Below are 21,593 nucleotides of genomic sequence, written 5' to 3'. Positions count from 1 at the left end.
CCTAGAGTGGTCAACTATCCTTACCAACCCTAACTTGTTTCTGTTGATTCTTGTAGTCAACTACGTGAACAAAATAAATCATGCTAATTATCATTACACTGAGAACATTTCTACTCAAAACCAATATGCACTCTTAGCGCATAACAGCTGCTTTGCAAAACCCAGGATATTTATGATGCATCAATGTAAAATGCATTACTGGTGAAAAACTATGTGACAAGCACTAAATAAGCAAGTGTAATTATCATTATTATTAAGATATGTAAAGATTGTTCTATTTGTTTCAATTTGAAAATAACCTCCATCGTTTTTTTTTTTTTTGCTTATCACGCTTCCATTGAACAAAATCCAGCAGGCTTGCAATTAATGATAGACAGAACAAAGAATGAAACTCACCTGAAATTAGTGATCTTAAACTGAAGCCTTTCTTCATAGCTCATAGTATCTTCCTCGTCACCAGTTAATAAAGAGAGCCTGGGGTCCGTCAAGGTGATGTATTCCTCCCTCTGTTGTTCAATAGAAAGGAAATATTCAATTAACCTGTTAGCTACTGGATTCTTAAATTCACATATACTATGTACAGGGACCATCTACTTCCAGGTGGCAATGGGGTAACAAAAAATTAATGGGGGTATGATGTCAATTTATTTTCATTTGAACAATGTGACAGTTTCTCGTGCTAGATATCTTTTTGTGAGATGAAGAATAACAGAGTTGTGATAAACATTCCTGTAACTGTTATTAAAAAAAAACAGCCACTCTTTTTTATTGTTAAAGAGATTTTAAGCAGTTATTAAATTGAACAAATAATCTGTTCCATGTGAAAAGAAAAAAAACCAAAACAAACATAATTGAACTCAATAATTCGATTAATCATAATGTGAAACATAATTCTAGTATGTAAAGACAAATTGAAAGCAATGCAATTTAGAATGTTCAGAAAATGGGTCGCGATAAAATGAGAAGACTCCGGAATAGGAGAGTAGCATATCAAGTATAAACACATACAGAAAAATGTAAATGGAAGTCATTGCAAGGAGCAGAACAAGACTAGGGTCTTGGATTACTAAGACTTGTATAAAAAATGCTATATTTCTATTTACAAATTTACTATCATCCAATAGAGTGAAGGATTTCAGTACTTTAAACTGTTAATGCGAATTTGCTATTATAACAAGTTTTATGAAACAGGCCCAAGAAAGGGAGATATGGAACCATGTAGCTTTCCTCGATAAAAGGACCTGACAACATATAATGGGTATGAAAGGTTGAAAGAAGTTACAGAAGGATGACTTACAGCATCATCAGGATCTCCTGGGAAGAGTTTTAGATCGGGATCATCTAACGGCTGCCGACATTCCTTGCATCGTAGAGGAGGTTGCTATGGAAACAGAGAAAACAATGCAATGTACAACTATACTTTCTGAAAATCACATTAGTAAAACTAACTTTGAATGATCGATATTCTTCCCAGTAGTACATTTATCACAAATTGAATTTCTAATTGAATGACTAAGAATTTCAAGACTTTTTCTCGATTTACTCTGCCTTTAACTTGGTAAGCAAGTTTTGTGTGAAATACTGATCAATATAATGGGTCAGTGACACACATCTCATTACTATTGACCCATTTTTTATATCTTTTTTGTTTTTAGTGATTAAAATCATATCAAGTTGTCAGTTATTACTTCATATTGCTGCTGAAAAATTCTATTGATTAACAAAATAAATATTTGTAGATTACACCATTGGTGACAAACATGATACAGCAAGATCGGAGGGAAGATTGGCCCAAAGGAATTTGCTTGTTTAGGATAAAAAATAATTTGACATTAAGTTTTGATTTCCCTTTAATAAAATTTGATTACCTTGGTTTCTTGCGTGGTTACATTTGTCTCTTTACTGGACTTCTGTCGGAGATCTCTCCTTCATGAAAAAAACCAAAAACATTTACTTGTTAGAAAATACTTATCACTTGAATCAAACAATTTTTATGACAACGCTTTAAAACTTGAATACAGAGATTCATAAAAGTCAATGACACATCAAGCTGAGAAAGAATACTATTTCTGTCAACACATTTTTTCAAAGCCCACATTCACGTGTCATTGATTCAGTTCTCAACTCTACCCCTCCCCCCAAAAAAGAAACACCATACAATCATCATCATCTTAGTTAAAAATGCATTTCTTACGTAAAAATAATGGGAAAAAATATATTTCTGTAAACTCACGTTGGTGACATACAATCATCACCATCTTAGTTAAAAATGCATTTCTTACGTAAAAATAATGGGAAAAAATATATTTTTGTAAACTCACGTTGGTGACATTGGATCCTCTTCAGCTTTCTCTTCCACCTCCTCCTCCTTTTTGATCCTCTTTCCTCCTGGTCCACTTGGCTCCTCCTCCTCTTCCTTCTTTCCATCATCTCCATTCTCCATCTTTGTTTGTTTCTCATCAGCTTCCATTGATGACGACCCTTCTTTCTTCTCTTCTTCCTTCTTTACTGGTCTGAATTCAAAGAAATTTAGGTGTAATATCATATTGAGCTTATATTGTTTTCTATTTTGCAAAATCACTGTCAACATTTTCATTAAATTCTTTTGAAATATCAAGGTATATTGAACAGAGCAAATTCTGAAACGCACAAAAATGGCAGGTAAAGACAAGTATGTAACTATGTAAATACGTTCATGGATCTACGAAAATACCCAGTTTGTTTGAGAAGAATTGATGATATTTTAATAAAAGTATTGTGGAAGCTATTAGTTCTTACTTTTTAGTAAACATTGACATGATGCTGGGCTGCTTGGCATCCACCTTAGGAGACCTCTTCCTCTTACTTGATCTAGGCGTCTTTGCGTCCGGTGTTGTCTTTTCTCCATTCCCTCCCTCCACCTCCTCGTCCTCTTTCTCCGATTCCTTTTCTCCTCTTCCCTTCTTGTCCTCATCTTCGCTGTCTCCAAGAACTTTCCTTTTTCTCCCTTTCCCTCCATCTCTGCTCGGACTTCCCTTCTTCTTCTTCTTTGGTTTTTCAGAAGTGGGCGTGTCAGTCTCCATGTCCTCCTCCGATTGGCTCTTCCCCCCCATTTTCCTCCGGAACAGAAGACTCAACATGGTTGCCATTTGAATGGCCATTGGTTTTGATGGAGCCATTACAAGGGGTGGAGTTGGAGCCATTATCCACTGTGGGCGGAGCCTCCCCATTAGTCTTCTCTTTGGAATCTGTTTCTTTCACATCTCCATTGGTGCTGGGGCTGCAGCTTTCAAGAAACTTGGCCAAGATAGACTTCACTTTGTTGAAATACCCTTTCTGAAATGAAGAGATCAAAGATATACAAAAATATGCACCTTAAGAGATCTTAAGATTTCTTAATTTTATACATCATAGATCACATCAGAGAAAAATTTACCATGAGAAAAATATCAAGTGAATAAAGTATAAAGCCCTTTACATTCTGTACAAAATTTCCTCCTGTATTCGTAATTTAAAAACATACACAATGTGGCGACACTATTCCCTTTGTTTTAAGTTAGCTCAATCGGTAAGTTACAGGTTCGAGTCTACCCCGACCAGATGACTGAAACCTACATTGTGTGCAAACATGCCCCCCACCCCCTGTTCCATACATGCAAGCTGTGTTACAGGGAAAAACACTCCATCCCTTAGACAGGATGTTAAGTGGAGGCTCTGTGTAGTGTAAAGTTATACATGCTAAGAACTCACTGCACTATTCATATTAAGAGTAGGGGAAACCCTTGTGTACAAGGTCCACATGCACTCCCCCAATCAGTTATATCGGGAGAGACCTTGGGGTCATAGTGACTTAGTTTGATTTTTGCCTCCCAGGCTCAGGTGATGGCAAACAAATTATAATAACAATTAGATCCAGAATTACCTCTGTCAACTCTTCGTCCTTCAGTTCATCTTCTAGACCTTTCAGCCTATAAGTAGAAATAAAGCAAAATGTTATAATTTAAGTATACATTTTTTTCCATAAAATGATTACTCACAGATTAATTTGAGCAATTTGCCCTGTACATCATCATGTTTTACTCTTAAAACTCATTAAAGAGATGACTTCATGGCCTACTTCATTTCTGTTAATTATAATAAGCAGGGGAGTTTATAAATTAATGAGTATTAAAACATGAAAAGTCAAGTGAGATATTTTCCAACAAGCTGAATTATATTGATATACAATATCTATATTCCATCTTATTTGATTTAATTAAATAAGAGACAATTCATTATTTCTATTATCATTATTTATCAATTTATTTGGCGAAATGATTTCAAAGAACAAAGAATTGAATAATAATACACAATATAAATTAACCACTGGAATGCCAGGGGCAGGAATAGTTAAATGAATAACTGTGACAATATGCCTCATTTCTCACTTCATGTGGTTATTAACATAGAACGATATACATACATGTACATATCCCAAAAATATCAAAACAATGTATACATAATGTGCTACGATGTATCTAACTTTGAAATAAAAAGGAACTACCGCAACTTCCTAGACAATATTATTATAAATATATTAGTTATGAATGAATACATATAAAGCTTAATAAGTGCAGACTAAAACATGCAAATTTTACAAAATACATTCCCCCCCTCATTAAAAACTACTTACGTGGTTTGTACGTCTGATGACATATGCTCAAACAGTATCTTGCTCTTCTTCTTGATATAACCCTAAAATAAGAATTGAAATAAAATCTTGTTAAATTACAGAAAATCCACCAGAAATTGAACATTTCAAATACATGTACTTGTATACATATTGCAAATGAAGTTGCAATATTGACTAAGTATCTTTGCCTTAAAGTTGAATTCATTGACTTTAATTTGGCCACATCAACTACCATGCCCGGTGGCACACATGTACACTGGGGGTTAGAGGTGTTCAACACCCCCCCCCCCTCAAAGCCATTTCTGTGTGAAACGACCTCCAATTTCTGCTGAAGACCTTGGGGGAGGAAGAGGGGGTTGTCAACATTTCATTCAGCATGATCCCCCCCCCCTTTTAAAATCCTGCGTACACTACTGTCCACAGACATAGAATATAAGATGCATTAGAAAAACACTCTGTGATTTGCTGTCTTTCAATCATAATCAGGCAGCAAGAGATCTCCTCTTCAGGTAAATGTGGTACAGATGATCAGGACAAAAACTATTTCTAAATAAGTTTGTTTTCCTGAAAAATTCCAGCAAAATAATACTTGGTAATGAATCCAGTAACCTAGTTTAACAATTTAGTGATATTATACCAATTGGGGCTATTCTGGACATTTTGTGGAAAAATCCTTCCCCCCCCCCTTCTAAGTTTTTGGCTGCTGTTGATTCTTCTCACCTTCTCTGTAATGAGGCCATCATTTAGATCTCCTTCAAGCTCTTGGACCCTAAAAGTGAAAACAAAGTGTACACACAAGAAATGTTGTTATATTTGTTTCATGAAATTTTTCAGCAGACAATTTGGTCAGCCAGACTGAACTACGGCTCAATGATTTCAGCAAAATAACAGTTTTGATTGACAGTAAAGCTCCATTCTTTGCCTGTTACTCCATGATAATGGCCTTGACGTCTTTAAGTTTAAATCTTTTTAATTTTTTTTTTTAGTTTACTGCAAGCAGTGCTGCATGCTGATGAGATGAATCAATCGATGGCTTCGATGCCCACCCCTAGGCCCTAATTAAATTGATAATGAAATAGAATGTTGTGGATGTATGCCTTTGTTTCCACTCAACTTATTATGACAGTATTAATCAAATTAATTTAACTTCAATCAAAAGTCTAACACAACTTGTCTTGAACTTAAAGAATTTATTTTCAACCAAGCCAATAAAATTAGAAAGACATGTGCATGGAACAGTCTCCCAGAAGATATGGTTATTGGATACTACTTGTTCAGTGATTGCATTTAAGAATAGACTGGATAAGCATTGGGAGAAGATTGCCTATCATTTTGGGTGATTTTTGTTTTTTATGGAAATTTTTGCTGTCTACGATAACTCTGCCACCCCTCCCTGCCAACATAACTAGAGCTAGTGCATCTAATTTTGTCTGAAGGAGAGCAGCAAAAGACATTCTTTGATCGATGAACAGGCTATAATAACATCGCTAGAGTAAACTAAACTAGTAAGTACCGGTAGTATAAACTAGTAAACTCAATTAAAAATGAATAGGGCCAGGCCCAGGGGCTCTAGATCTGGGAGTCGGGACTTGCACTTCATTTATTTTTTCAATGTTTTTACATTTATCTTTCTGCAATGGTACACTTGACAAAAATCACAAACTAGTCACCACAGATACATTCAATCTCACTCAGTTACAGTAAATTGCATTAGCACATTCACCGACTTCATTTCCCCCTTTCAATTTTGCATTGGCCTTCATTGCCATGGCCTGGCATGACCATTATTGCATTTTCATTGCCAGCATCACCCCTTCATTGCCATCACCATTGCAACTAACCTGTCTCTCACGGAAGGTGGGATGACTCGATCGCATAAAGTTTTTGAAGGCATCTTGCTTTCTTTGGAGTGAACACTGATATGGCGATCAAATTCAGACAAAATAAGCTAACATCTCAGTCTCCAATCCGTACAAATTTTGCCTGTTCTGATATCAATCACAACTGCCGCTAATGCGTGATGCAGCAATGCAATGATTATGTAGTACACACATGTGAATTGTTTACATCTGTTCAGTCAAATTGAAGTCGCGCGGAATATTTTTGGCGCGAAACAGACTAGACCATTTTATGAAGGGGAAATTCGATTAAAATAAAATTGAACCAATATCAAATTGGAGTAAAAAGTCACTTGACTTACATCATAAGAATCGACTAATATAATTGAGTATAATTTTGAGTCACTATAATTAAAAAATATGATTCATTTGAGATTATAACCTTAATCAATTTAATGACCCCTTATGAAGTTTTGGTACAATCTAATATAACCCGGAAATCGTAGACCACTATCTAATTATCGGCCCAGCGCCTTCGTGTGTGTACGTCGCTCGCGGGGAATTTGACTGCAGCCAGCATTGCACCGATCCTGATGACACAGACTGGTGGTCTAACGTTACGCCGAGCCAGCCCGGGCGACAGCATCTCACCACCGTTCCACCACCTGTGTGTTGGCTCAATTCCTATCTGATTTCGTTTCACCTTGTTTGTTTCGATTTTGATACAAACAATGTCACAGGAATCAAGTTTTGATGACATTTCATCGTGGAGCCAGGAAACTTGCAGATTGAAGCTCAATGAAACACTGCCAGTGCTGATAATATCCTTTTTTTTGCATTCGAAATATTGAATTGAATGAAAACCAAATCCATTGCATTGACATTGAAAGTCAGTGTTTTGATTTTGTTAATTGATAAAGTTAAGAAACATAACTTGTGGTTTTACTTTCAGTCTAGAGCTATGTGTTATTGGCATTGTAAAGAAATGGCCTTAATTGATTGACATAACAAGCGTGCTAACTTCTTTTTAGTAATATTTCTTAGTAAGAAAAATTTACTAAAATTAAAGGCAGTGTATACAGCCACATGCGTGTGTCTTTACCCATTTTAAGTTAGGCAGTGTATCCAGCCACACGCGTGTGGTTATATCCAGAACACCTATCTGTGGATACCGCCACACGCCGCCAGTAATAACAGTAAAACGCGTATGTAGGTCTGACCGTCTATATCACGATCAAAATAACCTCATTTCTTCATTAAATTCTTACATTCTAAACCACTCTGATTTCTTTAAATCGTTTCAATTTCATTCTCACCGTCTTCTTTCCTTGCTTTTCTTGTCTTGTTACAAAAGGCCGCCTGTTAAATAGCAAATTTCCACACTTTTTCTACTTGTGTCGATTCTCTACTGACTCTAGGCTATGTGCGCGTACGTGCGTACGTACGAACCAAACGTAAACCCAAACTGTGTATGTCTACTACTGCGCTGCGCTAACGCTGTATGGGTCTGCCACCGCGAAGGAAGCCAGAATCGACACAAGTAGAAAAAGAGAATTTGCTGTTAAACAGACGACCGTTTGTAACAAGACAAGAAAAGCAAGGAGAGAAGACGGTGAGAATGAAATTGAAACGATCTAAGGATATCAAAGGGGTTTAGAATGTAAGAATTTAATGAAGAAATGAGGTTATTTTGATCGTGATATAGACGGTCAGACCTACATACCTGTTTTACTGTTATTACTGGCGGCGTGTGGCGGTATCCACAGATAGGTGTTCTGGATATAACCACACGCGTGTGGCTGGATGGTAAAGACACACGCGTGTGGCTGTATACACTGCGAAAATTAAAATTGTTTCTACATGTTCTAATACTTATTTTAGCTTCATTCTGTGATTTTGACTTTCGCAAAATAAAATCAAGAAAGAGAAAAAAATGAAGAGATGATTCCAACGTTAGATCATGAAAATCAAACCCAATAAATGAGTGAGATGAATGTCTGACAGACTGTGTGGTCGGGAAAAACTTGGCTTCGCCTCTAAAATGGCCCTGTTTTAGAGGCGTTGAATTTTTTTTTTCTTTATGAATTTTTGTCCATTATGAAAGTTCTTGAAACATTTTTTAAGGATTATAGTCTGGTGATCATTCTTCACGTTCTATAACTATGTGACAAACTATTTCATGCGCTTTTCCTACAGCTTGCGCAGTAGAGGCGCACGGCCAATATTGGAGACTGTCTCCCATGAGAGAGATTATCTCCAATATCAGAGACTTTCATAAAGAATTTTGGTATCCAATTTCAGAGACAGTCTCCAGTTTTGGAGACCAATTTTCTTTGTTTACATTTGCTTAAAAAGGATTACCTTGGCGGCAAATAAAAATGTGATAAGCAGATTCCTCATGAAATATTACCCCTTTTTGTTTTCACCGTCTACTTTAAAAATTCACCATCTGCTTTTGTTTTTATAAGGATTTTTGTTGTCATCCACACACAAAACAAATGGGCTTCTGACCTCGGTGGGACAAAAGTTTGGGTGGAAAAAATCATACTTTTGTTGGTGTTGTTTCTTTTGTTCTTTTGCAAAGCAAGTTTCCAATATGGGAGATTGTCTCCCTTATAGGAGAGAGTCTCCCATATTGGCCGTGCGCCTCTACTGTTGCGATTCCCTTAGGTGTGTATTTATAGCTACATGTGACATGGCCCTGCTCATCTGCTGACTTCACTTCGTGATGATATAATATGATTATGATCATCAAATCACTTCCATATGGGAGGGGTCTGGTTTGACTGCAATATGGAATGACAGGAAAAGATGAAAATTTATAATTTTTTTACTTTGAGCACACAGAGATGCCAAGTTCAAAGACCAGCTATGCGTGAGATTTTCTATGAATCTGAGTGAGATTACAGACATTGTGTACGATGTATAGGGGGATAGGCTGTGATAGTTGCGTGAGACAGAGATTTGAGGGGATGAACAAGAGTCCAAAATGCTTGAGTCTCACGCATTATGCGTGAGACTTGGTAGCTCTGAGCACAGAGATACTGAGATAGAAAGGGGGCTGGAGATTGATAAAGTTGTACAGTAAAGAAAGAGGAAGTGATCGATGACCTTAACATTATTTTTAAGCTCAGTATTGCAATGGAGCTTCAGAGACAAAGAAAGTGAGCATCTTAAAGACAATGGTGGTCTCGCTGTTACCGGTCCTTGGTGCAGATGAAAGGGAGAGAGAATTCTCAGCACCTGTCATGTCACAGGTAAATAAATCAGTTCATTTACATTTTAAGTTTATGAATTCTTGTAGATCTAAGAGATATCTGGAGAAGGGAAAAACTTTGGGGTTTGAGGCAAACTGCCCCTGATGTGCATCCAAAAACCATTGAAAACAAAACAAACAAAGCCAAAAGGGCTTAAAACAAATAAAAGGCCAATTAAAAAAGTCACCTCAAAAAAATAAAATAAAAAGGTTTATAATGGTAAACATGGAGCGTTATGGCCCAGTGGATTAGTCTTCGGACTATGAAACAGAGGGTCGTGGGTTCGAATCCCAGCCATGGCTTTATTTCCTTCGACAAGAAATTCATCCACATTGTGCTGCACTCGACCCAGGTGAGGTAAATGGGTACCTGGCAGGAATTTATTCCTTGAAATGCTATCGCGCTGTAACAGGCTGCGAGGCTAAAGCCAAAGTACCAATATCCAATTAAGCGCATAGGGACGCATTTGGTAGTGATATGCGCTATATAAGCATATTGGTAAATTATTATGATAAAATAGAATTAAAAAGAAAAATAATGTAAAGTTGAGAAAACAAAATAAAGAAAATGAATTAAAAATTACCTGACCAGAGGACTATTTTATAGTTTCATTTGGCTTGTGAATGCTGTCATTACCGAGATAGAATGAGATGGCATCCAAAGGCCTCTTCACTGAGGTGCAACAGTGCCCAGCAATAAAGCTCTGGAAAATCAGTGGAAGATGAAATGACAAAGGCAATTTAAAGAAACCTGTTTCTGTCAGTACAAGTCCAACTTGTTCAGAGTTTCATAGACACTCATAAATCATGCGACATGAATTGTAAATTTTGTAAAATCATGACAAACATGGCAATATGATAAGCATTGATGTCATGAATCATGATTTTTTTTGTAAATTGTACATGTCTATTCATTTCATTGTTTTCGGGATGATTTGTCCCACCATGTTTGAATAGTACTGAATGAAAATTCTGCTGGGGAGTGTTTCACGATAGGATGTGTCACATGTATTAGCATACAGTTACTATAGATACATAGCTTCTTAGAACCAATCAAAATAGAGGAAAGTTATCAGGTCTGACTAGTTGACGCACAAGAAATTACGATGTATCCCCCCCCCCTCCTGAATTCAATTAATTTCAACAGTTATACCAATTGATACACTTATTATACATATGTGAGGTCGAGAGAAATTATAAGTTCAGGGGTAGAAAATAAATGAAATTATAAATCAGCAAACTCAATCATCATCAAACCAAATGGGAAATAATGAAATTAAAGTAGAGACCCAAACAGAACTGCAACCGAAGGAGTCTTGTAGTGCACCGTTTTAATCTCTTTTCCTTGACTAAACTCTGAATCACATAATAATTTACATATATTCAAATCAAGTAGAGTCAACCAATCAAAATCAAATGAATGGAAGGATCGAATGAAAATGTAAGAACCCAATTCATCAGATAAACCAATGAGGAATGAGATGAAGATGATAAAGGATGTATGGGTGATTATGTAATAATGGAAATAGAAACTAAGGAGTCTGGTGAGGGATGGAATGAGTGGAACACCTGAATAGAGAAGAATGAAGATGACAAAAGAGAATCAGAGGGAAGGAATTTCAATGAAGGAATGAATGACAAGTGAATATCATTAAACTCAAATAACCTATAAGTTCATACTGCAAGGGCAGTACTGAAAAGAAATGCAAATGAACTCAAGTCTTGACAGAACAGAAATGTAAAACAGCTGAAGAAAACACAAGTTAGAAGAAATAAAAAATTCAGAATACCATTGAAAGCACCTCCAGCTGATAATGTAGTTTTTCTCTTCTAATTGCAGACAAGAGTATTGTTCAGCAGTATATGTAGCTCAATAATAACAACTCTTCAGGAATCAAATTCATCACAGGATCTCAGCCATTCCCTGCTCCACAGTTTACAGGTTGGTTAATCAACTTCTATACCATTCTATTATTTGAAGGGGAACCTCAAGCGAAATCCAGTTGGTTTTAATTTAAAAAAAACAAACTGAAAGAAATAGGTTCATGAAGGTTTGGTTAAATCCATCAAAGAATGACGAGATACCTATGGAGTTTTAGATATTGAGAATTTATGATGTCATATGTGAGTAGCATATACCATGGTCACATTTGATCTACGGCGGCCATACGGCGAGTCAAAAACAGCCATTTTAACATTTTTGTACCAGCTACATATAGACCAATTTCACGGCCTGTTTATGTATTTGGCCCTCTATCGGCGACGCCATTGCTGCGGTGTGCAAGTGCGCTGACCGCGATTGGCTCTGTGTACAAATTCAATGAAAGATTACAGATAAGCTCTGATATTGTGTCATTAACTTCATCATAAAACAATAAAATAAAGCATGGACACCTGGGTAGACGATGTAAGACAATGGCCATATCTGACCGATGAAGGTATGATGAATTTTTGCACTTTGGCTACTTTTTCCCCTTAGTTTTGTCAGTAAAAGTGAGTTGATGATGACCAAGAATCGCTGTTGGTTTTCATCAGGGAGCTCACATCTTGTTGCTAGTAAATTGTGTTAGAGTAGCGGGAGAGTGAACGAGAGAGAGGGAGAGAGGATGAGACAGGGGAGGGGGGGGAGAGTATGTGTGAGAGGAGGGGGATAGTGAGAGGGGAGAGAGGAATAGTGAGAAAGGGGGGGGGGGTAGTGAGAGAGAGAGGGGGTGGGCTAGTGAGAGAGTGTGTGAGAGAGGGAGAGAGAGGGATAGTGTGTGTGTGAGAGAGAGAGGGACTGATATTTCCATCTAAGTCCCTTCTGTTGATGTTTTTTTATCCACTGGCGACGCATTCCTTCATCACGGCCTGGAAACCTATGCAGGGAGTACGGCTTCACACACAAACAGGCTTCATGAGTCCAAGGCGAGTGAATTTCACATTCACTTTGCTTCCAATCCTGAAGCTGTCTCCAATTGTTGTGGCAATTGAACCCAGCACAGCTGCGACCGGCACTTCTCCGATTAATGCTCATTGTGAATCTTACAAGAAATCTGCTCAATTGTTCCAAAATAAAAAAAAAATCGAACGAATGTACCAAATACCCTATTGACTTGTGTACTATAAAAGTTGATTCGCCCACCGCAGCATGGCGACCAGTCTGCTGCCCTCTCACGTTGTGAAATTGGTCTATAGTTGGTTCGAATAAAATTGAATAAAACGACTGTTTTCGACTAGCCCTACGCCGCCATAGAGCAAATGTGACCAAGGTATTAAACATTATATGAATTCCATGAAGTGTCCCTTTTCTCAGAAAATCACTGATCACAAAGTTTTATTTTGTGCATTCAATTAACCATCAGACATATCTTGGAAATCATGTTTGATTTTTTTTTCTTTCAGTTTTCTGTGGATTTTTAGTCATCTTGAACCATTAAATGCAATATTCTCTATCAAAATTATTTTCATTTATTTATTTCCTCATTGATAGTTGCATTGCTTCTTAGAACCAATGAAAATAAAGCAAATTCATTGACTTATTGTTCAGACATGTATTACATGTATATGTAAATAGTTTTTGTTCTGCTTTGAAGCGCCTTGAGCATCTAATCAAGATGGAAAGTGCGCTATATTAAACTCATGTATTATTTAAAAAAATATGTTATTATTATGATTATTATTATTATCATTGTTGTATTGTTATTATTTATATTATAATAATTCATAAGTGTGTTAATTAATAATTTATCCTTTCTGTCTCGCAGTTGTTGGTAGAGGTGATCAGTGTTCTTGAGATGGTGATTCAGCATATGATGCCTTCTAAAGGGGATATGGTTTCCATGACGACCATAGAATCATTGCCCTGTAATGTCCTATCAGTTATACAAAGGTCATTCAGTCATTGCAAGGTAAAAGCTTTTTATTCTTTGATCAGACGTGTTTGGGTCTGTGTTGATGTTTTGGTTGCTTTTCATTACCTGTCAGAATCTGGATCCTTTTTTCTCGAACCTTTTGAAGGCAATGATGAGAAGTTGAAAAATATTAGCCATGGGATGATAGACCCAAAACCAATGTAAGTTGTCCAATATTGTCTAATTTCCATGAGAATATGTAATTGGGTGACTTTTTAGTATAATTCAAATTTCACAAATCAATCGTCAGAAGCTACATAACACTCCCAAGATTATTGTTGGCTGCTTCCCGCAATGAAAGTGTATATTTTAGTAGTAATGGAAGTCTCATTGGTCCTTAACGCAAGTAAATTTGTACAAGACCCACATCAAGAATTGATTATTGAAATTAACATATTTTAGCCATTTCTGAACCAACTTTGTTCAACAAGTATTGCCTGTATTTGATATTTTGGATGTACTCAACTTCATTCAACACAGATGAAGGAGATAACAATCCAAAGCTCCAACTCTCACTACCAAACAATAACTTGATAAAAATATGAGCCATTTATAAACGCTATTGAAATTGTGCTATTTCAATTTTATTTTGTAGGATAGTCACACGGTTTATGGGGATCACTTCCCGGCTGTTTCTGAACAACTCTCCACTCTCTTCAAGAGAGCTTACAGTCTTCAGAAAGCCTTGATGATGCTACTCGAAGCTGTCTCTGATTCAACAGATAGCAGTACTGAAAGTCTATCAAATGGTAAGGATTTAGAAGAAAGAGAGAGAGAGTCTGATGAACAGACAGAGAGAAACTGAGAGGTTCTTTAAATCTAGGTTTGGTTTTGGTTTTGATGTTAATTTGAAACATTCCAGATATTTGCAATTAATAGAAATTTTGTATGATATTTAATACCAATTGCATCGGGCCATAATTAGGCTAGGCAGTGGCACTAGACTTTATTAATGTAAAAAGTTTATTATTAGCCATGCCATGGCATGTTTTCTCTACAGCAGGAAATTATCCTCATTGTGCTGCAATGAAGGAGAATGGGTACTGGGTAGGATCAATTCATTGAATGCACTGAGCAAAAAGTGCTATCCAGATATTATTATCATTAGTGTATAACCAGTGAGTTTAATAGATTTACAATTTTTTTCATTTGGTTATACATTCTTGGGTAAAGTATCAGAATTCATCAAGACTCGTTATCATTTGTTCTCTGTAGTCTGTGATGGTTTCCATGATCTGTGTAGGATCATTAGCGGCATGGACACCACGCTCCTAGTGAGTACCTGGAGGTTTCTTGTCAAGCTTGTCATCAAACACAAGGATTCAATCCAACAATCATTTCAGGTATGGCAATCTATCCTCTTCTTCATTCAGACCTTGCAGTAAGTCGTTTCTTCTGTTGAAAAAAAAATCACCATAGAACCACTGTCAGTAATATGGGAAGATTGAGGGCAGCAAAGCAGTTAAGGTTGGCACCCACTGTAAGCACCTGCGCCCACTCATTCAATGAACAAGGTTATAATATAACCTTGTTCTCAGTTATATCTCCATGTGTGGCAAAATAAGGGTGGCAATGTTTGGCTTATTTTCTCTTTTTCTTTGGGGCAAATGCTTGATTTTTTTACACTGACAGTTTTCATTACACCTATTATTCATACTACTTGGCTCTTATTTCAATTTGATTCTTTAAATCATTTTTTTCTTAATTAAGAATAGAGATCAAAAAATGAAAATTTTCTTGCCATATTACTTTCCACCAATAGAGGGCGTACACAAAAATATGCCCAAAATTCAAGTTTTTGAGCGCTCTGGTGAATACAAAAATTATTCCCAAGTTACTAATGAAAAATAAATTGCAACTGTATGAAAATTAGTAATTTTGGTCACAAAAGTGATATTTTAATGATTTTTTGAAGTGTGTGCTCTGTACAACATTGGCATACCATAGTCCTACCTCTAGATTCCCCACAGGCAGGATGGTAGCAGTGAACAAGTGTCTGCGCCTTGGGTTCACACAATTTCATTTTGATTAGGGTCAATTTTTTTACAGAGATTATCTAATGAGCATCACTATTATAAAGTCCTTTTTATCACATGTGGCAGGGAGAGAATATGCAAAATCCTTGAAACTCCTGCAGATTTATCCGTTAAACAATACCGTTCTTACCATTTTGATTTATTCACAGCAGAATGCTTTTATTTCTATAGCCTTTGTGCAAAGACCAACTGGTCAAGTTGGCAGCAATCTATGTAGCATGCCTGAGAAATGTTGCTCTTCCAAGTTCAGGATTCATGTTGCTCCCACATTCCAACCATTTTGGAATATATTCAATTGCTCCAATAGCAAATGATGGATCGTGTAAATGAAAAAATATGCTTAATCAAATGATGGCAGATGATAAATTACACACTACTGGTTGAGATCTCTTGGCAGTCCTGTGGTGATCGGCTTTAGACCTTGGAACTCATTCACTCCTCTGATATGTCTTTTTCAAACCTTCTGGCACGGTGTTTACAAGTTTCCTTGTCTTTGTGAATGATCTCCTTACAGACACCTCCATTGGTCCAGACCCTATGTAATGAGGTGGAATCCCATTACTGCCATGCCCTGGACCTAGCCCCTCAGCCCTCTGGTCTAGAGGTCCAGGCCCAGGGCTCCCAAGGGACGGATGAGAAGGCCTTTGCCAGGACTCTGAAGGTGTGCAGTCTCTGCTTCAAGATGCTTCATCACTTGATCAAGGAGTTTCCCGAGGAGTGTGTGGAGGAATGTGGTCCACAAGTCAGCCAGGTCCTGTTGGTCTTACAAAGGTAGGTGATACTGGTGGATCCAGGGTGGGGGGGCCAAAGCTGGCCTGTGCCCCTTTTGAGAGGAACAATTAAAATTTGTAATGTAAATATGTCGTCAAAATAGAAGTATGCCCCCCCCCCTTTGAAAGTGAAGACCTGTTTTTTTTTTTTGCTTGTCAAACTTTTTTGTTGACGATATGTCCTTAGTTTTGGGTTAAAAACTTGCTTGTGAAAATTTTCTGCTTAAAATGTGCCCCTCTCTTGGAAAATTCTGGATCCGCCCCTGTGTGATAGTCATTTTTTATTACTAGACTTATCAAATTATGGCTTGTAAAGTTGGATAATCCAAAGAAAACAGAAGTATTGATAGAAGGGGATGGATCATTATAGTCCAGGTGCCATTTTCATAAATATTTTCCTATTGTAACTTTCCCATTCAATTATTGTAATTTATTTGGAAACCTTAATTGTGACTGGCTACTTAGCCCTGTTACCCTGGAGGTTACCATATTGAAAAATTACAATATGAAACTGGACCCTTGTCTTACTGGTTCATTGTGATTTTATATACAGCTATGTATTTTACTCTTTACTGTCAAAAAGTGATTGGTATTGAAAAAAGCTCATAATAATTTCTTGATGCCATTTCCTGGAGAGTGTTGTATATTGTCTAAAGAAAAAAAAATAAGGAAAAATGCTTTGTTAAAATTACAGGTAAAATCCTGTATTCTCAGACTATCAATAATGACGGCAAAAGTTTTATGAAGTAATTTGCTTATTTTTTCATTGTGGAAAGAAGATTTATCTTTATTAATAATTTTTCTTGTTTATTTAGTGTGACCACGCCGAGTCTCCAAGCCAAAGACATCTCAGAAAAGGCTCTCAATGATCTTCAGAGATCAGTCCTTGTGGGTATTGAACCTCTGATTCAACTCTTTATCACCAGTAGAAGGTTCTGTGACTCACTGCTTGCTGTCAATCAAGGTAATATTTTTTGTGTGTGATTCATTATTATGTCGATTTAAGATATACTGAAACGTGATGGCAGATTGACAGCAGAAATGATAAATGTTTTGCAAAACAGACCTACACATCCAATAAATAAGTAAAATTAAAAACTATTCATGTTTTTGTGAATTGTGATTCTACTTCTTTTTGACTACCTTGTGGACATGTACAATGTTACAATGTTTGAATTCATTCCGTCGTGAAATATTGCTTAATTGATTTAAAAAAAAACTGACTAGGCAAAATGAATTTATTGAGTCGAGCGTTGACTGGTGGTTCATATGTAGGCAATTCCACTATAAAAGTGAACATGATATTTCAGACAGTCTCAAAGCTTTGCACTTTACGGTATTCCAATTGCGCTTTGCTGAGCGTAACAGAAACGTTTAACATTTCTATTGAAATTTTAATTGAACAGTTGTATAGAAATTAAGGTATTACAGACATGACATTCCTCCATTGCTCTCTTAAGTGCATTTTGTGCAATATTAATAGATGCAATTATCACCATTATTGATATTATTTTATTAAAATGCAGAACGTAAACCTGACCATAGTCTTGCCACATTACTCACCCTGGTCACCATCCTGAAGCTGTTGCCCACGGCAACGGATGATGCTCGCATCCTCTGGCTAGATCCGGTGTTGATGCCTGAAGATGAACCGAGAGAAGATCTTGTTTCAGGGATATTCACTGCTATGAAGAATTGTAGGTATATCATTAATCTGCTGTTAATCCTGGACCCGTAACACGGAGAATAGTGATTAATCGCTAATTTGAAAGAGCAATTCTGATTGGTTCCTAGTTTTTTATTTTTTTTTCTCTTATCCTCTTAATCGAGGTATTTATTCACAATAACATGTACATTTATATACAAACAATAAAAAAAAACAATTCAATTCAATAATGCAATAATTTTTTGGATATCACATTTTTTCAAAATTCCGAACTTGTTTTTTTGTTTACATAAATTTTCTAAATAAATAATCATAGTAAGTTTGAATTCAATCCATAAAGAATTCGCATTATATCTTTTTCCTTTGAATATGCTTTTTATGTAATTTCGATAAATAACAAATTGGGCAATAACACAAAATAGATTACACATAATATTGCTGGCATTTTGCAGATCATAACCTATAATTAATGTTTTTTCATCTATAGAAATAGTAATCTTGAAAATATAAAATACCAACCTTTCTATAACTTTCCAAAATAATCGAACATATTTACAATACAGTATGAAATGAAAAGTGGTATCAACTTCTCCACAAATGTTACATGTGTTGCTTTCTAATACATGCCACTTAAATAAATTGTCTCTTGATGGTAAAATCTTGTTTAAAAATTTAAAACTAAACTGTCTAACTCTGTTATCCACAATTAAATGCAACTTGAAATAAAATACATGGCTCCAATTAAAGGAAATTGGTAATGAGAACAGATTAGACCAAAAAGATACAATGCCTGGTTCTTCCGATACATCTGAACATAATAAAGAATATATCTTTCTTGTTGGTAAAGAATCTAGAGTTATTTGTACTCCACTTTTTAATGAAATTAAAATTCGTTCACTTTTCTTTAATTCTAGTACACGATTTTCCTTAAACAACTTATTTAACCAATAAACAGGAAAAGACTTTTTTAACTTAACATATTCTAAATCAAATAAAAGCTGAGACGAATAGACAGATTTATTCAAAATAATTGGTGATAACCACTGACGATTTCTAATAACATCTCTTACCCTAATTATACCTGCATGCTTCCATTTCTCAAATATCAACATACGTTTATTAAAAGTTATATTGCTGTTATTCCAAATAATTTCATTTTCAATGTTTTTTACTCCAAATATACCAACATATCTTAACTTAGACCAGCTACAAAAAAAATCATAGTAAAAACTGGGCATATTTGCTTTTGTACAAAGAAAATGCATATCTTTTGTTGAAATATTGTATTCAAAACATAAAGGAATTTCACCAATCTTTGATAACCAGTAATTAAAAAGAAATTTCCAACTACGTTCGCTTTGCTCTAACAGCTTGCTTATCCACGAAATCTTAAGTGATTCAATTTTCGATTCTAAGTGGACCATACCGAGACCACCTTCGTTTATTTTATTTATACAAACATTTCTTTTAACCTTTTCTTTTGAAGAATTCCAAATAAAAGTATATAACATTTTATTTAGAGATTTGATTATTTTGGGGGGAACTCTAATTACTTTTGCAGGATACACAATTTGCGAGACCAACAAAGTTTTGATAATAATAATTTTTCCGAAAAATGTTAGATTTCTTAGCTTCCATACGCTAATAATATTTTGTATCTTATCTAGTTTATTTTGCCAATTATAATCTTCAACAACTTTCTCATTTTTCCCAACATATATACCTAAATATTTTATCGGTTCTTCAGTGCATTCTATTTGTCCGGGGACAATATCAATATTAAACTTCAGCAGTTTTGTTTTTTGCAAATTAATCTTTGGCCCAGCATTTGAACCAAAAAGTCTTAGTTCTTCCATCAAAGTATAAAAAGAATTTTCATTTTTCATAAATATAGTTGTATCATCCGCAAATTGGGATATTTTTACATCTACTTGATCAACATACATCTGAGAAATCGGTAAACTGAGACCTTCAATTTTATGATTCTGTTTAATTTTAGTCGCCAAAACTTCTGCCACAATTATAAAAAGTAGTGATGAGAGGGGGCACCCCTGCCTTACACCTTTTTTAATTTGAAAAGGTTCAGAGATCCAGCCATGATTTAATACACGGCCTTTTGCGTTGTTATACATTGTTTGAATCCACTGAATGAATGAATTTCCAAAATTTAATCTTTTTAAAAGGTAAAATAGAAAATTATGACTTATATTGTCATATGCTTTTTCAAAATCCAAAAACATTATAATGCCCGGAGCTTTCATGCCCTGATAATAATCAATTATATCTTGCACCAGACGTATATTTTCGGCTGAAGACCTTTCCTTAATAAAACCATTTTGATCGGATGATACTATGCTTGTTATTACATTTTGTAGTCGTCTGGCAAGAACTTGTGCAAGAATTTTGTAATCCACATTTAGGATTGATATCGGTCTCCAGTTATGAATAAGGTTTTTATTTCCTTTTTTAAACAATAACGCCAACATGGCCATGTTTTGACTTGGAGACAATTGCTGCTTTCTATGTCCTTCATTTAAACTGTTCATTAACATATCTTTTATCTTGCTCCAAAAGCATTTATAAAACTCGACTGTGAGGCCGTCGCTACCTGGTGATTTATTATTCTGCATTCTAGACAGAGCCTCAGCACATTCCTTTTCGGTTATATCACCTTCACAACTCGATGCTTCATTTTCATTTAGGATTTGTATATTTGTATGTAATAAATATTTTTCGTAATCCAAATCACTTTTACAATTAAGGTTTTTATATAAATCATCATAATATTCACGTAATCTCTGTAATATTTTCACCTTATCATTGATGGTTTTACCCTTGTATTCTAGGCAATCAACTTCTTTCTTTTTTCCGTTTCTTTTTTCAAGGCCAAGAAAGTACTTTGTTGATTTTTCACCTTCCTCCATCCACTTCTCTCTCGATCTTATGTAAGCTCCTTTACATTTATAATTATACAAATCATCGATATCCTTCCTTATTTGATTGATTTCTTCGATATTTCTATCATTAGGACTACTGTCCATTTCTTTGTTTAATAAAAAATATTGTTTTTCCAATTGAACAAGTTTTTCTCTCTTTTTTCGTTGTACATCTATAGCATACTTAATTGTATATTCTTTTATTCCAACTTTACACATTTCCCACTTTGCTTGAGCATCAAGTTTTTCATATTTCAATTTACATTTAAATATTACATTTTCAATATTCAACCTATATCTATCATCTTTAAGTAGATCACTATTAAATTTCCAGTAACCCCTTCCTCGTACGTCGTTAAAAAGTTTTAATTTCAATGAAATAGCATTGTGGTCACAACTGAGACATGGTCTGATATCCGTAGAAAGAACATATTGGCTAAGGTCTCTTGAAATTAGCCAATAATCCAAACGAGAAAATAAATTGAGGGAAATTTGTCTCCATGTAAACTGCTTACATGCTGGATATAACTTTCTCCAGATATCTAAC

The 21,593-nt window shown here is 35.5% G+C and overlaps 2 protein-coding genes across 3 annotated transcripts in view; one reads left to right on the top strand and one right to left on the bottom strand.

Annotated features, from left to right (window-relative positions):
- LOC121428773 (DNA (cytosine-5)-methyltransferase PliMCI-like) overlaps nt 1-6,728 on the bottom strand; it is a 28,373-nt gene extending 21,645 nt beyond the window's left edge. Inside the window, 10 exon segments of the mRNA XM_041625594.1 lie at nt 397-506; nt 1,298-1,381; nt 1,869-1,926; nt 2,322-2,513; nt 2,779-3,089; nt 3,091-3,315; nt 3,902-3,947; nt 4,652-4,713; nt 5,372-5,420; nt 6,493-6,728. Of these exon segments, the coding sequence (XP_041481528.1) occupies nt 397-506; nt 1,298-1,381; nt 1,869-1,926; nt 2,322-2,513; nt 2,779-3,089; nt 3,091-3,315; nt 3,902-3,947; nt 4,652-4,713; nt 5,372-5,420; nt 6,493-6,545 (1,190 nt within the window). The 5' untranslated portion in view covers nt 6,546-6,728.
- A 262-nt stretch (nt 6,729-6,990) lies between these two features.
- The window catches only part of LOC121428774 (uncharacterized protein C1orf112 homolog), a 32,681-nt gene continuing 18,078 nt past the window's right edge, over nt 6,991-21,593 (top strand). For both annotated transcript variants that reach the window (XM_041625596.1, XM_041625595.1), the window contains exons 1-9: nt 6,991-7,310; nt 9,618-9,746; nt 11,586-11,687; nt 13,492-13,635; nt 14,234-14,387; nt 14,854-14,981; nt 16,189-16,445; nt 17,260-17,408; nt 17,971-18,141. In XM_041625596.1, coding sequence (XP_041481530.1) covers nt 7,221-7,310; nt 9,618-9,746; nt 11,586-11,687; nt 13,492-13,635; nt 14,234-14,387; nt 14,854-14,981; nt 16,189-16,445; nt 17,260-17,408; nt 17,971-18,141 — 1,324 coding nt within the window. In that variant the 5' untranslated portion in view covers nt 6,991-7,220. The remainder of the gene's footprint in view (nt 7,311-9,617; nt 9,747-11,585; nt 11,688-13,491; nt 13,636-14,233; nt 14,388-14,853; nt 14,982-16,188; nt 16,446-17,259; nt 17,409-17,970; nt 18,142-21,593) is intronic.

This window comes from Lytechinus variegatus, chromosome 15 (assembly GCF_018143015.1).
Source record: "Lytechinus variegatus isolate NC3 chromosome 15, Lvar_3.0, whole genome shotgun sequence".
NCBI lineage: Eukaryota > Metazoa > Echinodermata > Echinoidea > Temnopleuroida > Toxopneustidae > Lytechinus > Lytechinus variegatus.
Note: the sequence above shows the minus strand (reverse complement) of the source record. Positions and strands in the feature narration are given on the sequence as shown.